This window comes from Lepisosteus platostomus, chromosome 16, assembly GCF_059453375.1.
Source record: "Lepisosteus platostomus isolate fLepPlt1 chromosome 16, fLepPlt1.hap1, whole genome shotgun sequence".
Lineage (NCBI taxonomy): Eukaryota > Metazoa > Chordata > Actinopteri > Semionotiformes > Lepisosteidae > Lepisosteus > Lepisosteus platostomus.
In genome coordinates this window covers 10,818,217-10,845,942 of record NC_142626.1, presented here as the reverse complement: position 1 = coordinate 10,845,942, position 27,726 = coordinate 10,818,217, and the positions used below count along the sequence as shown (strand labels likewise).

The window sequence follows — 27,726 nt, the reverse complement described above, 5'->3', positions numbered from 1 at the left end:
AAGTGTGTGAGAGTGTCTCAGTGTTGTTATTGTGCAGTACAGTGTGTGAGAGTGTAACAGTGTTGTAAATGTGGAGTGCAGTGTGCGAGAGTATGTCAGTGTTGTTAATGTGCAGTACAGTGTGTGTGAGTGTGTCAGTGTTGTTGATGTACAGTAGAGTGTGTGAGAGTGTCTCAGTGTTGTAAATGTGGAGTGCAGAGTGCGAGAGTATGTCAGTGTTGTTAATGTGCAGTACAGTGTGTGAGTGTTGTTGATGTGCAGTACAGTGTGTGAGAGTGTGTCAGTGTTGTTAATGTGCAGTACAGCGCGCGAGAGTATGTCAGTGGTATTAATGTGCAGTAAAGTGTGTGAGAGTTTGTCAGTTTATTTAATTTTCAGTACAGTCCAATTTCAGGAATAAGAATAAAAAAAAACAATTATATTTTCTTCCACTGCTCAGAAGTGCAGGTTCTTTGTTCATTACAACAAGTTACAGTATGTTTTGCTTTGCGCTGGCCTTGGTTACAAGGGGTTTTTTCATGGTGTCCTGACCATAAATATCAGCTTTGCAAGGCTCAAGGTGTACAGTATTTGTTGAGACTGGGTACTGTAGCTTCAGTGCTGTGGTAATTCTGGATGCCGTTGTTTGTAGTTTTTAGCCGCTATCCTGTTAAGGGTCCATCTAGCCCTGTTGATGAGCTTTGACTGTTCCTCCTCCCCGATGGTGTTTTCCCTTGTTTGGTGTACTGTATACTGGTATGATTTTAATCACTGTTCCCCTGGCACATTAAATCATTTTGCCACTTCTGTGACAGATGCTTCTGTGATTCAGGCACCAACTGTTTCATCCCATTCAAAATCTGTTAGATTATTCTTGTTGCTTGATAAACTCATATTTTCTTGTATGTGTTGATTTCTAGACTGCTTTTACAGCAAAAACATACTGGTAAATAATATTGAAATTAGTATGAAATGTGTAAATTATTTGTAGTTGTCATAAATTCTCAAATTACAGGTGCTGTTGTCAGTAGGTTTTTCCATTATTTTGTCCTGTGCATTAGCAGGTGCAGGACAAGCTTTCATCTGTCTGAGACGACATATCTGTATCGTCAGTGTTGTCTTATACATTAAAGTGGAACAAGTACGCTCAAAACCACTTTACAGGAAGTCCTTCAGCGCAGAGCAACTGAGCCTGTCTTTACCAGCCCTTCTTTCCTTCAGTGCTTCCTGATTAAAAACATACATTACGTTAGCGAAACAGAAAGTATATTTCTGTTACTTCGCCATTTTGAGCGAAGCAGGGTAGATGCAGTCGGGTACAAGTAGAGAGGGAATAAACTTACTCCTGCATTAAAAACACACTGAAGTGTGGTAATTGTGGAAGGTGGCTGGGGGAGAGAGCAAGAGGTTTTGCCAGAATTCAGACTTCAGACCACTGGCTGTAGAGTCTGAGAGCCTGAAAACAGTTTAGGGAAGATTATAAGAGCAGAAGGACTTCAGGGGAGACTTCGCATCACCCTGGGTGAGTCTATCATGAATAAATGTATCAAAGTGAGCACTGTTTCACCTCTCTTATGTACTGGTACAGGGTTGTCCAGGGGTACATTCTGAAACTGATCCTTGTCTGCAGCCATGTGAAGACACATGGAGCTGCTGAGATGGTTCACAACGCATTCAGGTTTAAAATGGCGGAGAGCGGAAGCGCTGATTGTGGTGGATAAAATTGCGTCGGTGTTTTTATACTTAGAGAGCATTTTCTTAGTGCCTTGTAAAAGTATTGACAGCATTGAAGTTTCTAAAGTTTGTTGTTTTAATGCTCCTTGGTCAAAATATTATGAAGTAATAATATTCATTATGTACACAAACATCTGTAAAGATTCTTCACACTGGTCTTGGTTGCAAGGTATTTCTGCATGGTGTCCCGACCTTATATACCAGTCTTTGTGAAGCTCATGATGTGCAGTATTTTTGAGGCTTGGTCACAGAGCTGTAGATTGAGTGCTGTGGTAATTCTTGAGGCTGTTGTTTTGTTGTTTTTAGTAGTGATCCTGGTAGGTGTCCATCTAGCCCTGTCGGTGAGCTGTGAGTTGTGACCACTGTTCCTCCTTCCTGATGCTGTTTCCCTTGTTTATCATACTGTATTCTGGTCTGATTTTCGTCACTGTTCCCATGACATTGTTCCCGTTTCCTGTTCTCAGACCATGTGCAGACATCACCTTGCATTCCTCTTCATACAGTTAGCAGATGCGTTGAAGTTTCATTATTTTTAATGACTCACAGAATAACAAAAATGTAACATTATAAGACAGTTTTCATCCACTTCTTGGAAGCAGAGTCTTTCATATGTCAGTGAATACATCAGACATGTATATTTTTTCATTCCAGTTGTAGGAATAACAGCAACATTGGATTAGTCAGATCTTATTATTTTGTTCACTGCTCAGAAGTGAAGATTTTGTGCTCATGACATCAAATTATGTGTTTCTATGCATTGTTCTTGGTTACAAAAGGATTCTGAAAGGCAGCCCAACCATAAATATCAGCTTCGTGAAGATTGCGATGTGCAGTATTTGATGACTGGGTCACTGAGCTGTAGATTCTGTTATGTGAGGCCTTTGCTTTGTTGTCTTAATAACTATTGTTTTAAATGGAGTTTATAACGAAGGTTCAGGAGGAATGACAACAATCACTTTCAATCAGACTCAACCATCAGTAATGATCAATCGCTTCTGAAATCTATTCCTCTCCCAAAATGCTATAAATACCTACGAGATCCCTATCTCTCTCTTGTGCATGTCTGTTGCATGAGTCTTGCTGTCTCGCTGTCCTCTCCCCCCTTGTGTGCATCCTTGCATAGACAGTACTACGACGCTGCCTACACCATACAATCAATATTCCTGTTTGCTGCTCCAATGCACAGTTTAATCTCAGCCAGGAACCAGCTGAGTACCAGCTAGCCATTGATCTGACTCTTCGTCGCTTTTCAACATCTGCCAGCTTCATCTGGCCTTTCCCAAGACCAAGACCCACCGTTGTCAACCCGTCATTCCCAAACAGCTGGTGAATGACCATCTAGATACTTCTCCTGTTTTAAAATAAATGGGCTGCTCTCGGCAAGCGCACATTTGCCACCATGTTTGCAAATCTCCCATTCGAAACCTTTCCTCCCATTATCACCTGGACAGTAGCACAATGTCAGCAAACTACGTTAAAACAGCTTTAATTCAGGACGTTAATCTAGGACTATTATTCATTTTCCTATCAAAGATATACCTAACGCATCCTGCGCTCCCAGTAGACTTCCGCATCTCCCAACAACGTCATCAGCAACGCTACACTCCAGTCCGGTGCAAATCCTGAGCTGCCAATGCAGCCAACCTGCTGATCCTACCCTCGTGTCCATAGGATCGTGCTCTGGATTTTTTTTAAAATGCTGCTTATTTTGCATTCGCTACAGTGTGTTCAGATTTAAAATGACAGGGCACAGAAGTGCTGACTGTGGTGGATAAGATTGCATACTGCTTTTATTCAGTTCATTCTATAAGTACCTTGACGTTTTTTGCATTTTGTTGTTTTAAATCTTGTGTGTCAAAAAAAGATGTAGTATTATTAGGTATGGAAAATACTCCAAACAAAGTAGAAAACCCAAAAAAGATCATTAATAAGATGAGAAAAATGACAAAGTCATGAATGCAGAAGTTTTCAAAATCCTGTACTGAGGCAAACATAAATTCAACTGAGTGCACAAAACAAGCTGCACTGATTGTTGTGCAGCCTTTATGTGCTTTATAGTCATTCACACAATTTAAGAAATAAATCCACCTTTGTCTCAGTCAGGTAGTGAGTATAAAGAAAAGATTCAATCCTGGAGACTAAAGAGCTTTCAGAACAGCTCAGGGATACAGTTGTAGAAAGACACAGACAGGCTGCACACGGGTCCCTGTGGATCAGCACTGCCTGCATCCACCCAGTCACAGGCTGTTTCCTGTTCTCAGTCCATGTGCAAACATCACCTTGCTTTCCTTTTCATACAGTTAGGAATGTTGTGAAATTTCAAGTGCTTATTTTTAAATCATAAAAAGAATAGTGTCAATAATGCAACATTGTTTTCTGCCCTCATAGTGGCATCACAGTTGGTAATTCACAGGAACGTGAATATGTCATATTTTATTTGATATAGGTCAGCAAATACATCAGTCTGGTAATATGTATTCTTCTCATGGGTAACATTGAAATTAATTCAGTTTTAAACACTTCCAAGTTAATACTATTCTTTTAGTAAAGGCAAGACTACGTTTGTGACAGTATACTGTTACAGATGTCGTTAATGAGCATTACAGTGTGTGTGAGTGTGTCAGTGTCGTTAATGTGCAGTACAGTGTGTGAGAGTGTCTCAGTGTTGTTATTGTGCAGTACAGTGTGTGAGAGTGTAACAGTGTTGTAAATGTGGAGTACAGTGTGCGAGAGTATGTCAGTGTTGTTAATGTGCAGTACAGTGTGTGAGTGTTGTTGATGTGCAGTACAGTGTGTGAGAGTGTGTCAGTGTTGTTAATGTGCAGTACAGCGCGCAAGAGTATGTCAGTGGTATTAATGTGCAGCATAGTGTGTGAGAGTTTGTCAGTTTATTTAATTTTCAGTACAGTCCAATTGCAGGAATAAGAATAAAAAACAATTATTTTTTCTTCCACTGCTCAGAAGTGCAGGTTTTTAGTTCATTACAACAAGTTACAGTATGTTTTGCTTTGTGCTGGCCTTGGTTACAAGGGGTTTCTGCATGGTGTCCTGACCATAAATATCAGCTTTACAAGGCTCAAGATGTACAGTATTTGTTGAGACTGGGTACTGTAGCTTCAGTGCTGGGGTAATTCTGGAGGCCGTTGTTTGTAGTTTTTAGCCGCTATCCTGTAAAGGGTCCATCTAGCCCTGTCGATGAGCTTTGACTGTTCCTCCTCCCCGATGGTGTTTTCCCTTGTTTGGTGTACTGTATACTGGTATGATTTTAATCACTGTTCCCCTGACACATTAAATCATTTTGCCACTTCTGTGACAGATGCTTCTGTGATTCAGGCACCAACTGTTTCATCCCATTCAAAATCTGTTAGATTACTCATGTTGCTTGAAAAACTCGTTTTTTGTTGTATGTGTTGATTTCTAGACTGCTTTTACAGCAAAAACATACTAGTAAATAATACTGAAATTAGTATGAAATGTGTAAATTATTTGTAGGTGTCATAAATTCTCAAATTACAGGTGCTGTTGTCAATAGGTTTCTCCATTGTTTTGTCCTGTGCATTAGCAGGTGCAGTACAAACTTTCATCTGTCTGACACGACACATCTGTATCATCAGTGTTGTCTTATACATTAAAATGGAACAAGTATGCTCAAAACCACTTTACAGGAAGTCCTTCAGCGCAGAGCAACTGAGCCTGTCTTTACCAGCCCTTCTTTTCTTCAGTGCTTCCTGATTAAAAACATACATTACGTTAGCGAAACAGAAAGTATATTTCTGTTACTTCGCCATTTTGAGCGAAGCAGGGTAGATGCAGTCGGGTACAAGTAGAGAGGGAATAAACTTACTCCTGCATTAAAAACACACTGAAGTGTGGTAATTGTGGAAGGTGGCTGGGGGAGAGAGCAAGAGGTTTTGCCAGAATTCAGACTTCAGACCACTGGCTGTAGAGTCTGAGAGCCTGAAAACAGTTTAGGGAAGATTATAAGAGCAGAAGGACTTCAGGGGAGACTTCGCATCACCCTGGGTGAGTCTATCATGAATAAATGTATCAAAGTGAGCACTGTTTCACCTCTCTTATGTACTGGTACAGGGTTGTCCAGGGGTACATTCTGAAACTGATCCTTGTCTGCAGCCATGTGAAGACACATGGAGCTGCTGAGATGGTTCACAACGCATTCAGGTTTAAAATGGCGGAGAGCGGAAGCGCTGATTGTGGTGGATAAAATTGCGTCGGTGTTTTTATACTTAGAGAGCATTTTCTTAGTGCCTTGTAAAAGTATTGACAGCATTGAAGTTTCTAAAGTTTGTTGTTTTAATGCTCCTTGGTCAAAATATTATGAAGTAATAATATTCATTATGTACACAAACATCTGTAAAGATTCTTCACACTGGTCTTGGTTGCAAGGTATTTCTGCATGGTGTCCCGACCTTATATACCAGTCTTTGTGAAGCTCATGATGTGCAGTATTTTTGAGGCTTGGTCACAGAGCTGTAGATTGAGTGCTGTGGTAATTCTTGAGGCTGTTGTTTTGTTGTTTTTAGTAGTGATCCTGGTAGGTGTCCATCTAGCCCTGTCGGTGAGCTGTGAGTTGTGACCACTGTTCCTCCTTCCTGATGCTGTTTCCCTTGTTTATCATACTGTATTCTGGTCTGATTTTCGTCACTGTTCCCATGACATTGTTCCCGTTTCCTGTTCTCAGACCATGTGCAGACATCACCTTGCATTCCTCTTCATACAGTTAGCAGATGCGTTGAAGTTTCATTATTTTTAATGACTCACAGAATAACAAAAATGTAACATTATAAGACAGTTTTCATCCACTTCTTGGAAGCAGAGTCTTTCATATGTCAGTGAATACATCAGACATGTATATTTTTTCATTCCAGTTGTAGGAATAACAGCAACATTGGATTAGTCAGATCTTATTATTTTGTTCACTGCTCAGAAGTGAAGATTTTGTGCTCATGACATCAAATTATGTGTTTCTATGCATTGTTCTTGGTTACAAAAGGATTCTGAAAGGCAGCCCAACCATAAATATCAGCTTCGTGAAGATTGCGATGTGCAGTATTTGATGACTGGGTCACTGAGCTGTAGATTCTGTTATGTGAGGCCTTTGCTTTGTTGTCTTAATAACTATTGTTTTAAATGGAGTTTATAACGAAGGTTCAGGAGGAATGACAACAATCACTTTCAATCAGACTCAACCATCAGTAATGATCAATCGCTTCTGAAATCTATTCCTCTCCCAAAATGCTATAAATACCTACGAGATCCCTATCTCTCTCTTGTGCATGTCTGTTGCATGAGTCTTGCTGTCTCGCTGTCCTCTCCCCCCTTGTGTGCATCCTTGCATAGACAGTACTACGACGCTGCCTACACCATACAATCAATATTCCTGTTTGCTGCTCCAATGCACAGTTTAATCTCAGCCAGGAACCAGCTGAGTACCAGCTAGCCATTGATCTGACTCTTCGTCGCTTTTCAACATCTGCCAGCTTCATCTGGCCTTTCCCAAGACCAAGACCCACCGTTGTCAACCCGTCATTCCCAAACAGCTGGTGAATGACCATCTAGATACTTCTCCTGTTTTAAAATAAATGGGCTGCTCTCGGCAAGCGCACATTTGCCACCATGTTTGCAAATCTCCCATTCGAAACCTTTCCTCCCATTATCACCTGGACAGTAGCACAATGTCAGCAAACTACGTTAAAACAGCTTTAATTCAGGACGTTAATCTAGGACTATTATTCATTTTCCTATCAAAGATATACCTAACGCATCCTGCGCTCCCAGTAGACTTCCGCATCTCCCAACAACGTCATCAGCAACGCTACACTCCAGTCCGGTGCAAATCCTGAGCTGCCAATGCAGCCAACCTGCTGATCCTACCCTCGTGTCCATAGGATCGTGCTCTGGATTTTTTTTAAAATGCTGCTTATTTTGCATTCGCTACAGTGTGTTCAGATTTAAAATGACAGGGCACAGAAGTGCTGACTGTGGTGGATAAGATTGCATACTGCTTTTATTCAGTTCATTCTATAAGTACCTTGACGTTTTTTGCATTTTGTTGTTTTAAATCTTGTGTGTCAAAAAAAGATGTAGTATTATTAGGTATGGAAAATACTCCAAACAAAGTAGAAAACCCAAAAAAGATCATTAATAAGATGAGAAAAATGACAAAGTCATGAATGCAGAAGTTTTCAAAATCCTGTACTGAGGCAAACATAAATTCAACTGAGTGCACAAAACAAGCTGCACTGATTGTTGTGCAGCCTTTATGTGCTTTATAGTCATTCACACAATTTAAGAAATAAATCCACCTTTGTCTCAGTCAGGTAGTGAGTATAAAGAAAAGATTCAATCCTGGAGACTAAAGAGCTTTCAGAACAGCTCAGGGATACAGTTGTAGAAAGACACAGACAGGCTGCACACGGGTCCCTGTGGATCAGCACTGCCTGCATCCACCCAGTCACAGGCTGTTTCCTGTTCTCAGTCCATGTGCAAACATCACCTTGCTTTCCTTTTCATACAGTTAGGAATGTTGTGAAATTTCAAGTGCTTATTTTTAAATCATAAAAAGAATAGTGTCAATAATGCAACATTGTTTTCTGCCCTCATAGTGGCATCACAGTTGGTAATTCACAGGAACGTGAATATGTCATATTTTATTTGATATAGGTCAGCAAATACATCAGTCTGGTAATATGTATTCTTCTCATGGGTAACATTGAAATTAATTCAGTTTTAAACACTTCCAAGTTAATACTATTCTTTTAGTAAAGGCAAGACTACGTTTGTGACAGTATACTGTTACAGATGTCGTTAATGAGCATTACAGTGTGTGTGAGTGTGTCAGTGTCGTTAATGTGCAGTACAGTGTGTGAGAGTGTCTCAGTGTTGTTATTGTGCAGTACAGTGTGTGAGAGTGTAACAGTGTTGTAAATGTGGAGTACAGTGTGCGAGAGTATGTCAGTGTTGTTAATGTGCAGTACAGTGTGTGAGTGTTGTTGATGTGCAGTACAGTGTGTGAGAGTGTGTCAGTGTTGTTAATGTGCAGTACAGCGCGCAAGAGTATGTCAGTGGTATTAATGTGCAGCATAGTGTGTGAGAGTTTGTCAGTTTATTTAATTTTCAGTACAGTCCAATTGCAGGAATAAGAATAAAAAACAATTATTTTTTCTTCCACTGCTCAGAAGTGCAGGTTTTTAGTTCATTACAACAAGTTACAGTATGTTTTGCTTTGTGCTGGCCTTGGTTACAAGGGGTTTCTGCATGGTGTCCTGACCATAAATATCAGCTTTACAAGGCTCAAGATGTACAGTATTTGTTGAGACTGGGTACTGTAGCTTCAGTGCTGGGGTAATTCTGGAGGCCGTTGTTTGTAGTTTTTAGCCGCTATCCTGTAAAGGGTCCATCTAGCCCTGTCGATGAGCTTTGACTGTTCCTCCTCCCCGATGGTGTTTTCCCTTGTTTGGTGTACTGTATACTGGTATGATTTTAATCACTGTTCCCCTGACACATTAAATCATTTTGCCACTTCTGTGACAGATGCTTCTGTGATTCAGGCACCAACTGTTTCATCCCATTCAAAATCTGTTAGATTACTCATGTTGCTTGAAAAACTCGTTTTTTGTTGTATGTGTTGATTTCTAGACTGCTTTTACAGCAAAAACATACTAGTAAATAATACTGAAATTAGTATGAAATGTGTAAATTATTTGTAGGTGTCATAAATTCTCAAATTACAGGTGCTGTTGTCAATAGGTTTCTCCATTGTTTTGTCCTGTGCATTAGCAGGTGCAGTACAAACTTTCATCTGTCTGACACGACACATCTGTATCATCAGTGTTGTCTTATACATTAAAATGGAACAAGTATGCTCAAAACCACTTTACAGGAAGTCCTTCAGCGCAGAGCAACTGAGCCTGTCTTTACCAGCCCTTCTTTTCTTCAGTGCTTCCTGATTAAAAACATACATTACGTTAGCGAAACAGAAAGTATATTTCTGTTACTTCGCCATTTTGAGCGAAGCAGGGTAGATGCAGTCGGGTACAAGTAGAGAGGGAATAAACTTACTCCTGCATTAAAAACACACTGAAGTGTGGTAATTGTGGAAGGTGGCTGGGGGAGAGAGCAAGAGGTTTTGCCAGAATTCAGACTTCAGACCACTGGCTGTAGAGTCTGAGAGCCTGAAAACAGTTTAGGGAAGATTATAAGAGCAGAAGGACTTCAGGGGAGACTTCGCATCACCCTGGGTGAGTCTATCATGAATAAATGTATCAAAGTGAGCACTGTTTCACCTCTCTTATGTACTGGTACAGGGTTGTCCAGGGGTACATTCTGAAACTGATCCTTGTCTGCAGCCATGTGAAGACACATGGAGCTGCTGAGATGGTTCACAACGCATTCAGGTTTAAAATGGCGGAGAGCGGAAGCGCTGATTGTGGTGGATAAAATTGCGTCGGTGTTTTTATACTTAGAGAGCATTTTCTTAGTGCCTTGTAAAAGTATTGACAGCATTGAAGTTTCTAAAGTTTGTTGTTTTAATGCTCCTTGGTCAAAATATTATGAAGTAATAATATTCATTATGTACACAAACATCTGTAAAGATTCTTCACACTGGTCTTGGTTGCAAGGTATTTCTGCATGGTGTCCCGACCTTATATACCAGTCTTTGTGAAGCTCATGATGTGCAGTATTTTTGAGGCTTGGTCACAGAGCTGTAGATTGAGTGCTGTGGTAATTCTTGAGGCTGTTGTTTTGTTGTTTTTAGTAGTGATCCTGGTAGGTGTCCATCTAGCCCTGTCGGTGAGCTGTGAGTTGTGACCACTGTTCCTCCTTCCTGATGCTGTTTCCCTTGTTTATCATACTGTATTCTGGTCTGATTTTCGTCACTGTTCCCATGACATTGTTCCCGTTTCCTGTTCTCAGACCATGTGCAGACATCACCTTGCATTCCTCTTCATACAGTTAGCAGATGCGTTGAAGTTTCATTATTTTTAATGACTCACAGAATAACAAAAATGTAACATTATAAGACAGTTTTCATCCACTTCTTGGAAGCAGAGTCTTTCATATGTCAGTGAATACATCAGACATGTATATTTTTTCATTCCAGTTGTAGGAATAACAGCAACATTGGATTAGTCAGATCTTATTATTTTGTTCACTGCTCAGAAGTGAAGATTTTGTGCTCATGACATCAAATTATGTCTTTCTATGCATTGTTCTTGGTTACAAAAGGATTCTGAAAGGCAGCCCAACCATAAATATCAGCTTCGTGAAGATTGCGATGTGCAGTATTTGATGACTGGGTCACTGAGCTGTAGATTCTGTTATGTGAGGCCTTTGCTTTGTTGTCTTAATAACTATTGTTTTAAATGGAGTTTATAACGAAGGTTCAGGAGGAATGACAACAACCACTTTCAATCAGACTCAACCATCAGTAATGATCAATCGCTTCTGAAATCTATTCCTCTCCCAAAATGCTATAAATACCTACGAGATCCCCATCTCTCTCTTGTGCATGTCTGTTGCATGAGTCTCGCTTTCTTGCTGTCTCGCTGTCCTCTCCCCCCTTGTGTGCATCCTTGCATAGACAGTACTACGATGCTGCCTACACCATACAATCAATATTCTCGTTTGCTGCTCCAATGCACAGTTTGATCTCAGCTAGGAACCAGCTGAGTACCAGCTAGCCATTGATCTGACTCTTCGTCGCTTTTCAACATCTGCCAGCTTCATCTGGTCTTTCCCAAGACCAAGACCCACCGTTGTCAACCCGTCATTCCCAAACAGCTAGCGTTTGACCATCTAGTTACTTCTCCTGTTTTAAAATAAATGGGCTGCTCTCGGCAAGCGCACATTCGCTGCCATGTTTGCAAATCTCCCATTCGAAACCTTTCCTCCCATTATCACCTGGACAGTAGCACAATGTCAGTAAACTACGTTAAAACAGCTTTAATTCAGGACGTAAATCTAGGAATATTACTCATTTTCCTATCAAAGATATACCTAACGCATCCTGCGCCCCCAGTAGACTTCCGCATTTCCCAACGACGTCATCAGCAACGCTACACTCCAGTCCGGTGAAAATCCTGAGCTGCCAATGCAGCCAACCTGCTGATCCTACACTCGTGTCCATAGGATCGTGCTCTGGATTTTAAAAAAAATGCTGCTTATTTTGCATTCGCTACAGTGTGTTCAGATTTAAATTGACAGGGCACAGAAGTGCTGACTGTGGTGGATAAGATTGCATAGTGCTTTTATTCAGTTCATTCTATAAGTACCTTGATGTTTTTTGCATTTTGTTGTTTTAAATCTTGTGTGTCAAAATACTATGTAGTATTATTAGGTATGGAAAATACTCCAAACAAAGTAGAAAACCCAAAAAAGATCATTAATAAGATGAGAAAAATGACAAAGTCATGAATGCAGTTTTCAAAATCCTTTACTGAGGCAAACATAAATTCAACTACAGGAACTTTACAGGAAAATATATGTCATATTTTATTTGATATAGGTCAGCAAATACATCAGTCTGGTAATATGTATTCTTCTCATGGGTAACATTGAAATTAATTCAGTTTTAAACACTTCCAAGTTAATACTATTCTTTTAGTAAAGGCAAGACTACGTTTGTGACAGTATACTGTTACAGATGTCGTTAATGAGCATTACAGTGTGTGTGAGTGTGTCAGTGTCGTTAATGTGCAGTACAGTGTGTGAGAGTGTCTCAGTGTTGTTATTGTGCAGTACAGTGTGTGAGAGTGTAACAGTGTTGTAAATGTGGAGTACAGTGTGCGAGAGTATGTCAGTGTTGTTAATGTGCAGTACAGTGTGTGAGTGTTGTTGATGTGCAGTACAGTGTGTGAGAGTGTGTCAGTGTTGTTAATGTGCAGTACAGCGCGCAAGAGTATGTCAGTGGTATTAATGTGCAGCATAGTGTGTGAGAGTTTGTCAGTTTATTTAATTTTCAGTACAGTCCAATTGCAGGAATAAGAATAAAAAACAATTATTTTTTCTTCCACTGCTCAGAAGTGCAGGTTTTTAGTTCATTACAACAAGTTACAGTATGTTTTGCTTTGTGCTGGCCTTGGTTACAAGGGGTTTCTGCATGGTGTCCTGACCATAAATATCAGCTTTACAAGGCTCAAGATGTACAGTATTTGTTGAGACTGGGTACTGTAGCTTCAGTGCTGGGGTAATTCTGGAGGCCGTTGTTTGTAGTTTTTAGCCGCTATCCTGTAAAGGGTCCATCTAGCCCTGTCGATGAGCTTTGACTGTTCCTCCTCCCCGATGGTGTTTTCCCTTGTTTGGTGTACTGTATACTGGTATGATTTTAATCACTGTTCCCCTGACACATTAAATCATTTTGCCACTTCTGTGACAGATGCTTCTGTGATTCAGGCACCAACTGTTTCATCCCATTCAAAATCTGTTAGATTACTCATGTTGCTTGAAAAACTCGTTTTTTGTTGTATGTGTTGATTTCTAGACTGCTTTTACAGCAAAAACATACTAGTAAATAATACTGAAATTAGTATGAAATGTGTAAATTATTTGTAGGTGTCATAAATTCTCAAATTACAGGTGCTGTTGTCAATAGGTTTCTCCATTGTTTTGTCCTGTGCATTAGCAGGTGCAGTACAAACTTTCATCTGTCTGACACGACACATCTGTATCATCAGTGTTGTCTTATACATTAAAATGGAACAAGTATGCTCAAAACCACTTTACAGGAAGTCCTTCAGCGCAGAGCAACTGAGCCTGTCTTTACCAGCCCTTCTTTCCTTCAGTGCTTCCTGATTAAAAACATACATTACGTTAGCGAAACAGAAAGTATATTTCTGTTACTTCGCCATTTTGAGCGAAGCAGGGTAGATGCAGTCGGGTACAAGTAGAGAGGGAATAAACTTACTCCTGCATTAAAAACACACTGAAGTGTGGTAATTGTGGAAGGTGGCTGGGGGAGAGAGCAAGAGGTTTTGCCAGAATTCAGACTTCAGACCACTGGCTGTAGAGTCTGAGAGCCTGAAAACAGTTTAGGGAAGATTATAAGAGCAGAAGGACTTCAGGGGAGACTTCGCATCACCCTGGGTGAGTCTATCATGAATAAATGTATCAAAGTGAGCACTGTTTCACCTCTCTTATGTACTGGTACAGGGTTGTCCAGGGGTACATTCTGAAACTGATCCTTGTCTGCAGCCATGTGAAGACACATGGAGCTGCTGAGATGGTTCACAACGCATTCAGGTTTAAAATGGCGGAGAGCGGAAGCGCTGATTGTGGTGGATAAAATTGCGTCGGTGTTTTTATACTTAGAGAGCATTTTCTTAGTGCCTTGTAAAAGTATTGACAGCATTGAAGTTTCTAAAGTTTGTTGTTTTAATGCTCCTTGGTCAAAATATTATGAAGTAATAATATTCATTATGTACACAAACATCTGTAAAGATTCTTCACACTGGTCTTGGTTGCAAGGTATTTCTGCATGGTGTCCCGACCTTATATACCAGTCTTTGTGAAGCTCATGATGTGCAGTATTTTTGAGGCTTGGTCACAGAGCTGTAGATTGAGTGCTGTGGTAATTCTTGAGGCTGTTGTTTTGTTGTTTTTAGTAGTGATCCTGGTAGGTGTCCATCTAGCCCTGTCGGTGAGCTGTGAGTTGTGACCACTGTTCCTCCTTCCTGATGCTGTTTCCCTTGTTTATCATACTGTATTCTGGTCTGATTTTCGTCACTGTTCCCATGACATTGTTCCCGTTTCCTGTTCTCAGACCATGTGCAGACATCACCTTGCATTCCTCTTCATACAGTTAGCAGATGTGTTGAAGTTTCATTATTTTTAATGACTCACAGAATAACAAAAATGTAACATTATAAGACAGTTTTCATCCACTTCTTGGAAGCAGAGTCTTTCATATGTCAGTGAATACATCAGACATGTATATTTTTTCATTCCAGTTGTAGGAATAACAGCAACATTGGATTAGTCAGATCTTATTATTTTGTTCACTGCTCAGAAGTGAAGATTTTGTGCTCATGACATCAAATTATGTCTTTCTATGCATTGTTCTTGGTTACAAAAGGATTCTGAAAGGCAGCCCAACCATAAATATCAGCTTCGTGAAGATTGCGATGTGCAGTATTTGATGACTGGGTCACTGAGCTGTAGATTCTGTTATGTGAGGCCTTTGCTTTGTTGTCTTAATAACTATTGTTTTAAATGGAGTTTATAACGAAGGTTCAGGAGGAATGACAACAACCACTTTCAATCAGACTCAACCATCAGTAATGATCAATCGCTTCTGAAATCTATTCCTCTCCCAAAATGCTATAAATACCTACGAGATCCCCATCTCTCTCTTGTGCATGTCTGTTGCATGAGTCTCGCTTTCTTGCTGTCTCGCTGTCCTCTCCCCCCTTGTGTGCATCCTTGCATAGACAGTACTACGATGCTGCCTACACCATACAATCAATATTCTCGTTTGCTGCTCCAATGCACAGTTTGATCTCAGCTAGGAACCAGCTGAGTACCAGCTAGCCATTGATCTGACTCTTCGTCGCTTTTCAACATCTGCCAGCTTCATCTGGTCTTTCCCAAGACCAAGACCCACCGTTGTCAACCCGTCATTCCCAAACAGCTAGCGTTTGACCATCTAGTTACTTCTCCTGTTTTAAAATAAATGGGCTGCTCTCGGCAAGCGCACATTCGCTGCCATGTTTGCAAATCTCCCATTCGAAACCTTTCCTCCCATTATCACCTGGACAGTAGCACAATGTCAGTAAACTACGTTAAAACAGCTTTAATTCAGGACGTAAATCTAGGAATATTACTCATTTTCCTATCAAAGATATACCTAACGCATCCTGCGCCCCCAGTAGACTTCCGCATTTCCCAATGACGTCATCAGCAACGCTACACTCCAGTCCGGTGAAAATCCTGAGCTGCCAATGCAGCCAACCTGCTGATCCTACACTCGTGTCCATAGGATCGTGCTCTGGATTTTAAAAAAAATGCTGCTTATTTTGCATTCGCTACAGTGTGTTCAGATTTAAATTGACAGGGCACAGAAGTGCTGACTGTGGTGGATAAGATTGCATAGTGCTTTTATTCAGTTCATTCTATAAGTACCTTGATGTTTTTTGCATTTTGTTGTTTTAAATCTTGTGTGTCAAAATACTATGTAGTATTATTAGGTATGGAAAATACTCCAAACAAAGTAGAAAACCCAAAAAAGATCATTAATAAGATGAGAAAAATGACAAAGTCATGAATGCAGTTTTCAAAATCCTTTACTGAGGCAAACATAAATTCAACTGAGTGCACAAATGCTCCAAAACAAGCTGCACTGATTGTTGTGCAGCCTTTATGTGCTATAATAGTCTTTCACACAATTTAAGAAATAAATCCACCTTTGTCTCAGTCAGGCAGTGAATATAAAGAAAAGATTCAATCCTGGAGACTAAGGAGCTTTCAGAACAGCTCAGGGATACAGTTGTAGAAAGACACAGACAGGCTGCACACGGGTCCCTGTGGAACAGCACTGCCTGCATCCACCCAGTCACAGCCTGTTTCCTGTTCTCAGACCACGTGCAAACATCACCTTGCATTCCTCTTCATACAGTTAGAAATCTTGTGAAATTTCAAGTGCTTATTTTTAAATCATAAAAAGAATAGTGTCAATAATGCAACATTGTAAGACAGTTTTCTGCTCTCATAGTGGCATCACAGTTGGTAATATGAATGTGAATATGTCATATTTTATTTGATATAGGTCAGCAAATACATCAGTCTGGTAATATGTATTCTTCTCATGGGTAACATTGAAATTAATTCAGTTTTAAACACTTCCAAGTTAATACTATTCTTTTAGTAAAGGCAAGACTACGTTTGTTGCAGTATACTGTTACAGATGTTGTTAATGAGCATTACAGTGTGTGTGAGTGTGTCAGTGTTGTTGATGTACAGTAGAGTGTGTGAGAGTGTCTCAGTGTTGTTATTGTGCAGTACAGTGTGTGAGAGTGTAACAGTGTTAAATGTGCAGTACAGTATGTGAGAGTGTGTCAGTGTTGTTAATGTGCAGTACAGTGTGTGAGTGTTGTTGATGTGCAGTACAATGTGTGAGAGTGTGTCAGTGTTTTTAATGTGCAGTACAGCGCGCGAGAGTATGTCAGTGGTATTAATGTGCAGTATAGTGTGTGAGAGTTTGTCAGTTTATTTAATTTTCAGTACAGTTTAATTGCAGGAATTAGAATAAAAAAACAATTATTTTTTCTTCCACTGCTCAGAAGTGCAGGTTCTAAGTTCATTACAACAAGTTACAGTATGTTTTGCTTTGTGCTGGCCTTGGTTACAAGGGGTTTCTGCATGGTGTCCTGACCATAAATATCAGCTTTACAAGGCTCAAGGTGTACAGTATTTGTTGAGACTGGGTACTGTAGCTTCAGTGCTGGGGTAATTCTGGAGGCCGATGTTTGTAGCTTTTAGCCGCTATCCTGTTAAGTGTCCATCTAGCCCTGTCGATGAGCTTTGACTGTTCCTCCTCCCCGATGGTGTTTTCCCTTGTTTGATGCACTGTATACTGGTATGATTTTCATCACTGTTCTCCTGACACATTAAATCATTTTGCCACTTCTGTGACAGATGCTTCTGTGATTCAGGCACCAACTGTTTCATCCCATTCAAAATCTGTTAGTTTACTCATGTTGCTTGAGAAACTCATATTTTGTTGTAAGTGTTGATTTCTAGACTGCTTTTACAGCAAAAACATACTAGTAAATGATATCAAAATCAGTATGAAATGTGTAAATTATTTGTAGTTGTCATAAATTCTCAAATTACAGGTGCTGTTGTCAGTAGGTTTTTCCTGTACATTAGCAGGTGCAGGACAAGCTTTCATCTGTCTGACATGACACATCTGTATCATCAGTGTTGTCTTATACATTAAAGTTGAACAAGTATGCTCAAAACCACTTAACAGGAAGTCCTTCAGCGCAGAGTAACTGAGTCTGTTTTTACCAGCCCCTCTTTTCTTCAGTGCTTCCTGTTTAAAAACATACATTACGTTATGTAAACAGAAAGTATATTTCTGTTTCGTCGCCATTTTGAGCGAAGCAGGGCAGATGCAGTCGGGTACAAGTAGAGAGGGAATAAACTTACTCCTTCATTAAAAACACACTGTAGTGTGATAATTGCGGAAGGTGGCTGGGGGAGAGAACAAGAGGTTTTACCAGAATTCAGACTTCAGACCACTGGGTGTAGAGTCTGAGAGCCTGAAAACATTCGAGAGTAAATTGTAGCAGCAGAAGGACTTGAGGGGAAACTTCACACCAGCCTAGGTGAGTCTCTCAGGAATAAATGTGTCAGAGTGCGCACTGTTTCACCTCTCTTCTATACTGGTAAAGCATTGTCCAGCGGTACTTTCTGAAACTGATCCTTGTCCGCAGCCGAGTGCAGGACTCCTGCGCTAAACAGGGAGCTGCTGAGACGGTTCACAGCACATTCAGGTTTAAAATGGCTGAGAGTGGAAGCGCTGATTGTGGTAGATGAGATTGCGTCAGGGTTTTTATACTTCGCATTTTCTTCAGTGCCTTGTAAAAGTACCGAGAGCCTTGATGTTTCCATGCTCGTTGGTCAAAATACTATGAAGTAACAATATTTTTATGTACACAAACTACTGTAAACAAAGCCAAAAAAAAGGAAAAAAAGAAGTTGAAAATTAATATCATAAGAAAAATCAAAGTCGTGATTGCATAAGTTTTCAAACCCTAAATTCATCTGGGTGCACAAATTTAGTAAACTGAGCTGCACTAATAGTTGAGTGGCCTCTATGTGCAATGATAGTCTTTCACATGATTTCAGAAATAAATACCTTTGTCTCTGTAAGGTCCCTCAGTCAGGCAGTGAATATAAAGAAAAGATTCAATCCTGGAGACTAAGAAGCTTTCATAACAGCTCAGGGACACAGGTGTAGAAAGATACAGACAGGCTGCACATGGCCCTGTGGAACAGCACTGGCTGCATCCACCCAGTCACAGGCTGGTTCCTGTTTTCAGTCCATGTGCAGACATCACCTTGCATTCCTCTTCATACAGTTAGGAACTGTATGGAAGACAATTTCCACACACTTCTTGGAATCAGAGTCTTTCATACAGTATGGTCATAAATACATCAGTCTTGTAGTTTTTTTCAATCCAGTTGTAGGAATGAGAGAAAAACACAATTCATCAGAACTTATTATGTCGTCCATTGCTCAGAAGTGAAGATTTCGTGCTCATTACACTAAGTTATGTGTTGCTGTGCATTCTCCTTGGTTACAAGGGGATTCTGAAAGGCAGCACTACCATGAATATCAGCTTTGTGCAGCTCGTGATGTGCAGTATGTGGTGACACTGAGTCACTGGGCTGTAGATTTTGTTCTGTGGTAATTTGAGGCCTTTGTTTTGTTGTTTTTAATAACTACTCTTTTAATTGACCGTTAGCCCTATAGGTAAGCTTTTAATAGTGACCATTGTTCCTTCTTCCTGATGTTGTTTTCCTTTGTTTGGTGTGCTGTATGCGGTTATGGTTTTCATCTCTGCTCCTCTTTCATCACTTCTCTGACTGACGCACCTGCAATTAGGGCACCAACTATTTGAGCTCTGTCAAAATTTGTTAGATTTCTCATGTCACTTTAGAAACTCCCATATTAAAGAACTTTTTAAGACTGCTTTTAAGGCAGAAACATATTGTTGATTCATGTTGAATTTAATATGGAACACGTGAAGAATCCTTTTTAACTGTCATTTAATCATTTCAAATTACAAATGCCTTTTGTTTTGTCTTTCCATTATTTCGATCATCCTCCAGGCATTTGCAGGTGCAGTAGAAGCTTTCTTCTATCTAACACAACGTGTTTGTATCGTCATTGTTGCCTTATACTTTATACTGGAACAAGTGTGCTCAACACCACTTTACAGGAAGTCATTCAGCACAGTGTAACTGAGTCTGTCAGTATCAGCCTCTCTTTCGTTCACTGGTTTCTGATTTGAAAAAGAAACATTAGTGAAACAGAAAGTATGTTTCTGTTACATCGCCATTAAGAGTCAAGCAGGAGAGACACAATTAGGTACAAGTAGAGAGGGAATAAAGTTTCTCCAGCATTAAAAACACACTGAAGTGCGGTTACTGTGGAAAGTGGCTGGGGGAGAGAGCAAGAGGTTTTACCATAATTCAGACTTCAGACACTGGCTGAGAGTCTGAGAGCCTAAAAGATTTTAGAGATTATGAGCAGAATGACTTCAGGGGAAACTTCACACTACTCTGGGTGAGTCTCTCAGGAATAAATGTGTCAGAGTGAGCACTGTTTCACTGCTCTTCTGTACTGACACAGCAGCATTGTCCAGCGGTACTTTCTGAAACTGATCCTTGTCCGCAGCCGAGTGCAGGACTCCTGCTCTGAAGTCACACGGACCTGCTGAAATGGGTTCACAGCATGTTCAGGTTTAAAATGACGGAAAGCACCTGTGGTAGATAAGTTAGCATAGAATGCTTTTAATTCAGTTCATTCTATAAGTACTGAGAACCCTGATGTTTTTAGATTTTGTTATTTTAAATCTTGTGGGTCAGAATACTATGAAGTAACAATATTTATAAGTAACAAAATATTTACTTATTCACAAAGCAAACAAATAAGAAAAAAACATAATTAATATAATGAGATAAATGAAAATGTTTTCAAACCCTGTACTGAGGCAAACATAAAAATATTTGGGTGCACAAATTTACCAAAATGAGCTGCAATTATAGTTGTGTAGCCGTTATGTGCAATAATAGTCTTTCACACATTTTCAGAAATAAATACCTTTGTCTCTGTCAGGTCCCTCAGTTAGGCAGTGAATATAAGGAAAAGATTCAATCCTGGAGACTAAGGAGCTTTTAGAACAGCTCAGGGATACAGGTGTAGAAAGACACAGACAGGCTGTGCATTGGTCTCTGTGGAACAGCACTGCCTGCCTCCACCCAGTCACAGGCTGTTTCCTGTTCTCAGTCCATGTGCAAACATCATCTAGCATTCCACTTCATACAATTAGGAACTGTGTTGAAATTTCAGGTGCTAATTTTTAAACCATTAACAGAATAGTAGTAATAATGCAACATATTAAGACACTTTTCTGCCCTCATATTGGCATCATAGATGGTCATATGAACGTGAATATGTCATATTTTATTTGATATATGTCAGCAAATACATCAGTCTGGTAATATGCATTTTTCTCATGGGTAACATTGAAATCAATTCAGTTTAAAAAACACTGACAGTTTTTTTTTAGTTGAAACTATTCTATTAGTAAAGACAAGACTAAGTTTATGAGACTATACTGAGAATGATACAGATTGTTAATGTGCAGTACAGACAGTTAGTGTGTCAGTGTTGTTGATTTGCAGTACAGTGTGAGAGTGTGTCAGTGCTGTTGATGTACAGAATAGACTGTGAGTGTAATTCTTGTGACTGCTGTTTTGTAGTTTTTAGTAGTGATCCTGTTAGGTGTCCATCTAGCCCTGTTGGTGAGGTGTGAGTTGTGACCTCTGTTCCTCTTTCCTGATGCTGTTTCCCTTATTTATCATACTGTATGCTGTTCTGATTTTCATCACTGATCCCATGACATATTAAATCACATTAAATTTGCCTTTTCTGTGACTGACTCTTTTGTGATTCCAGACCCCTGTTAATATCTCTTAGATCAGTGGTTCTCAAACTTTTTGGACCAAGTACCACCCCTAATCCAACCAAAGCATCCAAGTACCACCTACAAGTCATCATCTCATAGGAACCCCAGAAATTCTCAATGACCAACATGAGCGCATGTGCACACACACTCACACATACATATAATAAATATTATAATAATAAACTTTGTTTGATATAAAAAATGTGGCTTCTCAAAGTGCAGAAAAAAACAACAACAAATAAAAATAAAAAGCACCATTTCAGTGAGAGGGGTGAGCCTGTTTAGTCGAGCAAAGCAGATGTGAATTAAGTTTTCGAGCCTTGATACAATTCACAATAGTCTAACAGATTTTAAATTGTCAGGCATTTTCTTGACGGCAAAGGTCTCGCGGTGGATGTTGCAATGAAACCATTAATTTCTGGAGCAACCTCTCTTATTCGTGCAACTACACCGCTGTTTCGGCTTGTCATTGCTCTAGCACCGTCTGTACAAACTCCGACACATTGTATCCAGTCGATGCCTTTCTCTTCGATAAATTCATTCAGAAGCTGAAATACGTGCTCTCCTGTAGTTCCTGTTGGTAGCAGCTTACAGAACAGAAAGTCCTCACGGGACGTACCTTCAAACTCGTATCTAACGTAAACGAGCAAATTGGCCAAATCGACTGCAGACTCATCTAATTGCAGTGAAAAACATCTGCTCATCTTAACGCGCTCTGTCAGTGTACTTTTGATATAATCCTTCAATCCATTTCAATAATTCTATGAATGACTGTGTCTTTCAGGGGGGGCAGCAGGTCGAGCTGTTCAGCAGCTTTTTCTCCACACATAATAGTGTGGGGCTTACCTGCTTTAACAATCCGCAAGCTTGCATTTTTCCACGTTTCTGTTTTTATTTCAGTGTTTATTTGAAGTTTTTATTACATGCGCATGGGAGAGAAACACAGAGACGCTCGGTGTATTTTTCTCAAATTAACTTAGAACAGTTCTTAAATATTTTTATGTTATTTTTCACGCTTTCCTGTGCTCACAAGATTACCAGCGTTCGTAGCAGGCATTTCTATGCATTCCTGTGTTTACAATGTTGGCATTGTTCCAAAATCATGCACATTCTCCTACCTCCCTATTTGCTGGAGATACAGTAGCTTTTTTTTAAATACAATTGGTCACTTGCGTCCGTGGCACTTATTCCTATAGAGTGGTATAGAATTACAGAGTATCTCTTGTGTCCACTGAACTATTAGCGCGCACTATATCATAGTATGTAGGCTGCGTATTTGACACGTATAAAAATACAAAATATGAAAACCCGTCCCGATTTTTCAGCGCACACAACACAGTTCCAGGGTCATTTGGCGTACCACCTGGCGGCACGTCGTGTACTACTGCAGGTACGCGTACCACAGTTTGAGAACCACTGTCTTAGATCTCTCAAGTTGCTTCAGAACCTCACATATTAAAGTGATTTCCAGACTGCTTTTACAGATAAAATATTTTGGAAATTCATATTGAAATTAATATGAAACACATGTAGAAGCCAGAATTACGTACTATCTCTACATCTGCTAAACACCTAATCCTGTATTCTTCACACTGGAAACTGAGTCACCTCTTGACTGAGAAAGATTTAGAGAACTTTTTATTTTAAACAAATTGTAAATATGACGTTTACATTGGCGTTTTACTCCTGATGGTAACTGTAACAAATTGTCACGTTTCACATCCTTGCTAAACAATCATGACGTTCTCATCCAATCAAAGGTTTGATGTTTTTTTATTTTAAAACCGTGATCTTGACATGCAGGTGTGAAGTAGAGTTAACAGCTTGAGATTTAAAGGGTTAATTTGATGCATTCAGCCGACATTACAGGTTGTGCGAGCCGTGTTGCATTAACATTGGAATGCTCTTTTTTACAAGTGTAAAAAGAGGCGATACACAACGTGTCTCCTCTATAACTCTTCAGTTTACAGAGGAATTCTGTCAGAGCCTCACAACATTGTCCTATAATACTCTTCTTGTGTCTAATTTTTAGTTTAGCAGGATTTGCGCGATAAGCACATTGTTTAATGGGGAAGACGTTACCCACGTCTATATTACTGTACAACACTTGTTTGAGTCCGGAATGCCATTCCATCTCTATTGGATTCAAATTTGGGGATTCAGCTGGAGTTTTCACCCAGTTTTCACAAGCTGTCTCTTATTGACTTCCTGTTTCTTTTCATCTTCATTATTGGGTGTGAGAGAGTCTTCTTGATTTTGGCCATAGTCTGTCTCCTTACCGAAGCTATAGTGCAGTAAGTTGTCTGTCCCGACAAATGGTACAGATAAACGTGTACTATACTGATGAGCAAATATCTGAAGAGGGCTTCACAGCGGAAAATTAGTGTTTTATCTCTTCTCTTTTCAGCATGGAATAAACTTGTTCCCTTACTGTAACTACTGCATGATTTCTTTATCCGTAACAGCTAAATGAGGGGAATTAAATCAGTCAAAATCTTGGAGTGCCAATTGTAAAAATAACCCTTCTTCCTTCATTTGTTTAACTTAAAGAATTTTGAGAAGAAAGTTTGTAATGCAGGGCGCTCTGAACGAGTTTGTCAAGATCACGGTTTCAAAATAAAAAAACATCAAACCTTAGATTGGATGACAATGTCATGACTGTTTCGCAAGGATGTGAACTTTGAATGTTTTGTGATATTTAGAAATACCAACCAATTCAATATAGTGTTGATAAAATGTGTTATCAATAATATTGACAGTAGTGGCAGTACAGTAGCAGTTTGAAAGTATTCTTTGTTATTAACAAATCACATAGCTTCGAACATGTGATATTTAGAAATATAAAAAATTATTTGCTATTTTAGTTTTTCAAAGAAACGTTTATTTGTTTAAAGAAAACTCAAGGCAACAGCTGGGTTTAAACCCCCAACCTTAGGCATACAAGGTACACACCTAAGCCATTACACCACACATTTAATCATGTGAGAATGAGTTAAACTAATATAATTATATTATATATTATATATATAATTATATCATTATTAATTTCTTTAGATACGCAATTCCATATTATATTCCCTATTCATCAAATTCTAAAAAGTATGCGTTTTTTTTACTGTGATAACGAGAATAAGTATTCGTAGAAAAGGTTAAAACATTATAATTTTTTACAAAGTATATGCACTTAATATAGTCAGAAGGAGCAATTAAAACTTTTCCAAAATAACCACAGTATGTAACCAAATTAAAGACTTTGATGCTTAAAATGTTTAGGAAGAAAGTGGAATACTGGTGTGTATTTTTTATTTTACTACCAATACCAGCCATATACAGTTTACATACTATGTTTATGTTCCTAAAATTAATGGCGTTTATGAGCAATCTCTGGGAAACTATTATAGGCACGGTGAATTGGAGTTTCTCAAAACTTACTTTGTATGATTGGAAACAAATAAGTGATCAGATCAGCGAAATGCTGTGGTGTTACTTTTTGTCAATGAAAAAATAAAGTATTTTCGTGTCGCAACAGTTAAACTGATGCAGACAGTTACAAAGAAAGTGGACCACGGTAATACTTTGAGCTTATAGCCTGTCCAAGGTCATTCTTTAGTAATGCTATTAGTAATATCTTCCGTAAAGCTTTGATGCTTAAAATATCCCTGCATAATTAAAATATTTATAATGAAGGTAGAAGGTTGTGTACTTTTGTCCAACTGAGCAATCTTAGTTTTATAAAATATAACGACATTTTAATGTTTAATGTTTAACATGCTGTAATACACAGTTTGAAATTATTAAAAGTCTAAAGAGTATACAACTTAAATTCTTAATTGGAAAAAGATCATCCTTCAGCAGTGACCAGGATTTTCTGGCGACAGCTCAAATTCTGTACATGAGACGTTAAGCTTTATTAGCTCCACCTAGCAGTTTTACAAGGTGATTCCTTGGCCAGTAGCCTGTAGCCATATCACCCTGCAACTCACAACTGGCAACCCACTGAAGCTAAGCAGGTGTGAGCCTGGTAAGTACCTGGATGGGAGACCTCCTGGGAAAAACTAAGGTTGCTGCTGGAAGAGGTGTTAGTGGGGCCAGCAGGGGGCGCTCACCCTGCGGTCCATGTGGGTCCTAATGCCCCAGTATAGTGATGGGGACACTATACCGTAAACAGGTGCTGTCCTTCGGATGAGACGTAAAACCGAGGTCCTGACTCTCTGTGGTCATTAAAAATCCCAGGGTGTCTCTCGAAAAGAGTAGGGGTGTAATCCCGGCATCCTGGCCAAATTTCCCATTGGCCCTTACCAATCATGGCCTCCTAATAATCCCCCTCTATGAATTGGCTACATTACTCTGCTCTCCTCCCCACTGAGAGCTGGTGTGTGGTGAGCGTTCTGGCGCACTATGGCTGCCGTCGCATCATCCAGGTGGATGCTGCACCTGGAGGGGAGTCCCCATTACCTGTAAAGCGCTTTGAGTGGAGTGTCCAGAAAAGTGCTATATAAGTGTAAGCAATTATTATTATTATTATTCCAGAAACTATTATCATACCTTTGGTGTGATGCGGTATGATGCGTTAAGAAGCGTGGTGACATGCCACACCTACCACGTTTTAAAGCAGCGTACTCTGCGCATTTTGAATGGCTGGATCTAGATGTCAGAGTGAGGACTGTTTCACCTCTCTTATGTACTGTTACAGTGCTGTCAAGGTCTACTTTCTGAAAATAAATCCTAGTCTGCAGCCGAGTGCTCTGAAGTCACATGGAGATGCTTAGATGGTTCACAGTGCGTTCAGGTTTAAAATGGAGGAGAGTAGAAGCGCTGATCGTGGTGGATAAGATTGTGTCAGTGTTTTTATACATAGAGAGCATTTTCTTCAGTGCCTTGTTAAAGTACTGAGAACATTTAAGTTTATAAATGTTGTTGTTTTAATGCTTGTTGGTCAAATACTATGACGTAATAAGTAATAATATTTATTATGTACAGTGCTTATAAAAAGTATCCTCCTTGGACTTTTTCACATTTTATTGTGTTACAGCGTGGAACCATGATGTATTTAACTGAGATTTATTGCCCGCTCATCAACACCAAGTACTCTATAATGTCAAAGTGAAAAACAATCCAGACATTTTACTAAATTAATTAAAAATAAAAAACAGAAAACAATTGAATTCATACATATTCACCTTTGGCAGCAATTACAGCTGTCAGTCTCTTCGGGTAAGTCTCTATCAGCGTTGCACATGCTGACATTGGAATTGCCCATTCTTTTGCCCATTCTTCTTGGCAAAATTGCTCAAGCTCCATCAAGTTGGAGGGGTTCCATTTGTGAACAGCAATTTTTAAGTCATTCCACAGATGCTCAATTGAATTGAGGCATTGGCTTTGACTTGGACACTGCAGTACAGTGTGTGAGAGAGTGTCAGTGTCGTTATTGTGCAGTAACGGACAGAGTTTGAGCAGAGAGGGATTCAGCCTGTTTTAAAGTCATTTTATACTTAAGAACAGGATTTATACTATATATATTTGGATTTCCTGTTTATTGAGGGATATTGAACTTTGCCTCCTGTTTATCTGTTTTGGTGGACACGAATTGAAAGGGAAATCCTATAAGTAACAATCTACAGAACAGGGACAGAAGTGCATTGACAGATAGGGACATAGATAAGTGAACTTTTGTGTTTTTCTTTACTCATGATAAGTTATTGTAATTATAATTATTGTTTTGTTATTGTAAATTAATTTGTAACTATAAAAAACACTGCTTTTATATTTTTGTGTCAATGTAATAATGTGCAGTAGTGTGTGAGAGTGTGTGTCAGTGCTGTTAATGTGTTGTACAGTGTGTGTTAGTGTTGTTAATGCGAGTGTCTCACTTGTGTGTTGGCAGGTTTTGCTGGTCAGATTCATGTCCTTGAGTCCCTCTGCTGACCATGAGCAGGAGAACAGCTTTTGAAATGAGTCTCTCTGGGGAGCCTGAGGCTGAAGATGGAGTGATGGGCCCTGAAATTAAGAGGTAAGAGGGTATCCTTGTGTTTGAAGACCTGACTGACTCTGACACTGAATCTGTCTGGCTACAAGGCTATACGGATGTGTCTGTGTTACTGTAGATGTTTCTGCTGTTTTGTGTCTGTTGTCAGAGTTATGTGACTGTAGTGGCTGAAGTTTCCTGGCTCAGCTGTCTTGGGTCTAGTGCTCAAGTTTGTTGTCACAGGCTGTCAGGACATGCATTTTCAGTGTCCAATCCCAGGGGGATGCATGTAGTGGGAATATCACTATGACTGGGTGGCTACCTTAGTTTGAG

At 39.6% G+C, this 27,726-nt stretch overlaps 1 protein-coding gene and 1 long non-coding RNA gene across 7 annotated transcripts in view; both read left to right on the top strand.

The window, feature by feature from the left end:
* Nucleotides 1-27,726, top strand: part of LOC148646869 (NLR family CARD domain-containing protein 3-like) — an 823,351-nt gene that overhangs the window by 537,156 nt on the left and 258,469 nt on the right. Inside the window, exons 1-2 of one of the 5 annotated variants that reach the window (XM_088608931.1) lie at nt 17,803-18,056; nt 27,313-27,438. The exons of the other annotated variants lie outside the window; for them this stretch is intronic. Of the exons in view, the coding sequence (XP_088465057.1) occupies nt 27,356-27,438 (83 nt within the window). The 5' untranslated portion in view covers nt 17,803-18,056; nt 27,313-27,355. Of the gene's footprint in view, nt 1-17,802; nt 18,057-27,312; nt 27,439-27,726 lie in introns of those variants that run through there. 5 annotated transcript variants of the gene reach the window in all.
* Nucleotides 948-14,750, top strand: LOC148646871 (uncharacterized). Of its 2 annotated transcripts, XR_015927682.1 has the most exons (4): nt 948-1,977; nt 5,704-6,212; nt 9,939-10,447; nt 13,783-14,750. It is a non-coding gene; the product is annotated as an uncharacterized LOC148646871 (long non-coding RNA). The 2 variants fall into 2 exon arrangements; XR_015927681.1 differs by lacking the exon at nt 948-1,977 and having other exon boundaries at nt 5,432-6,212.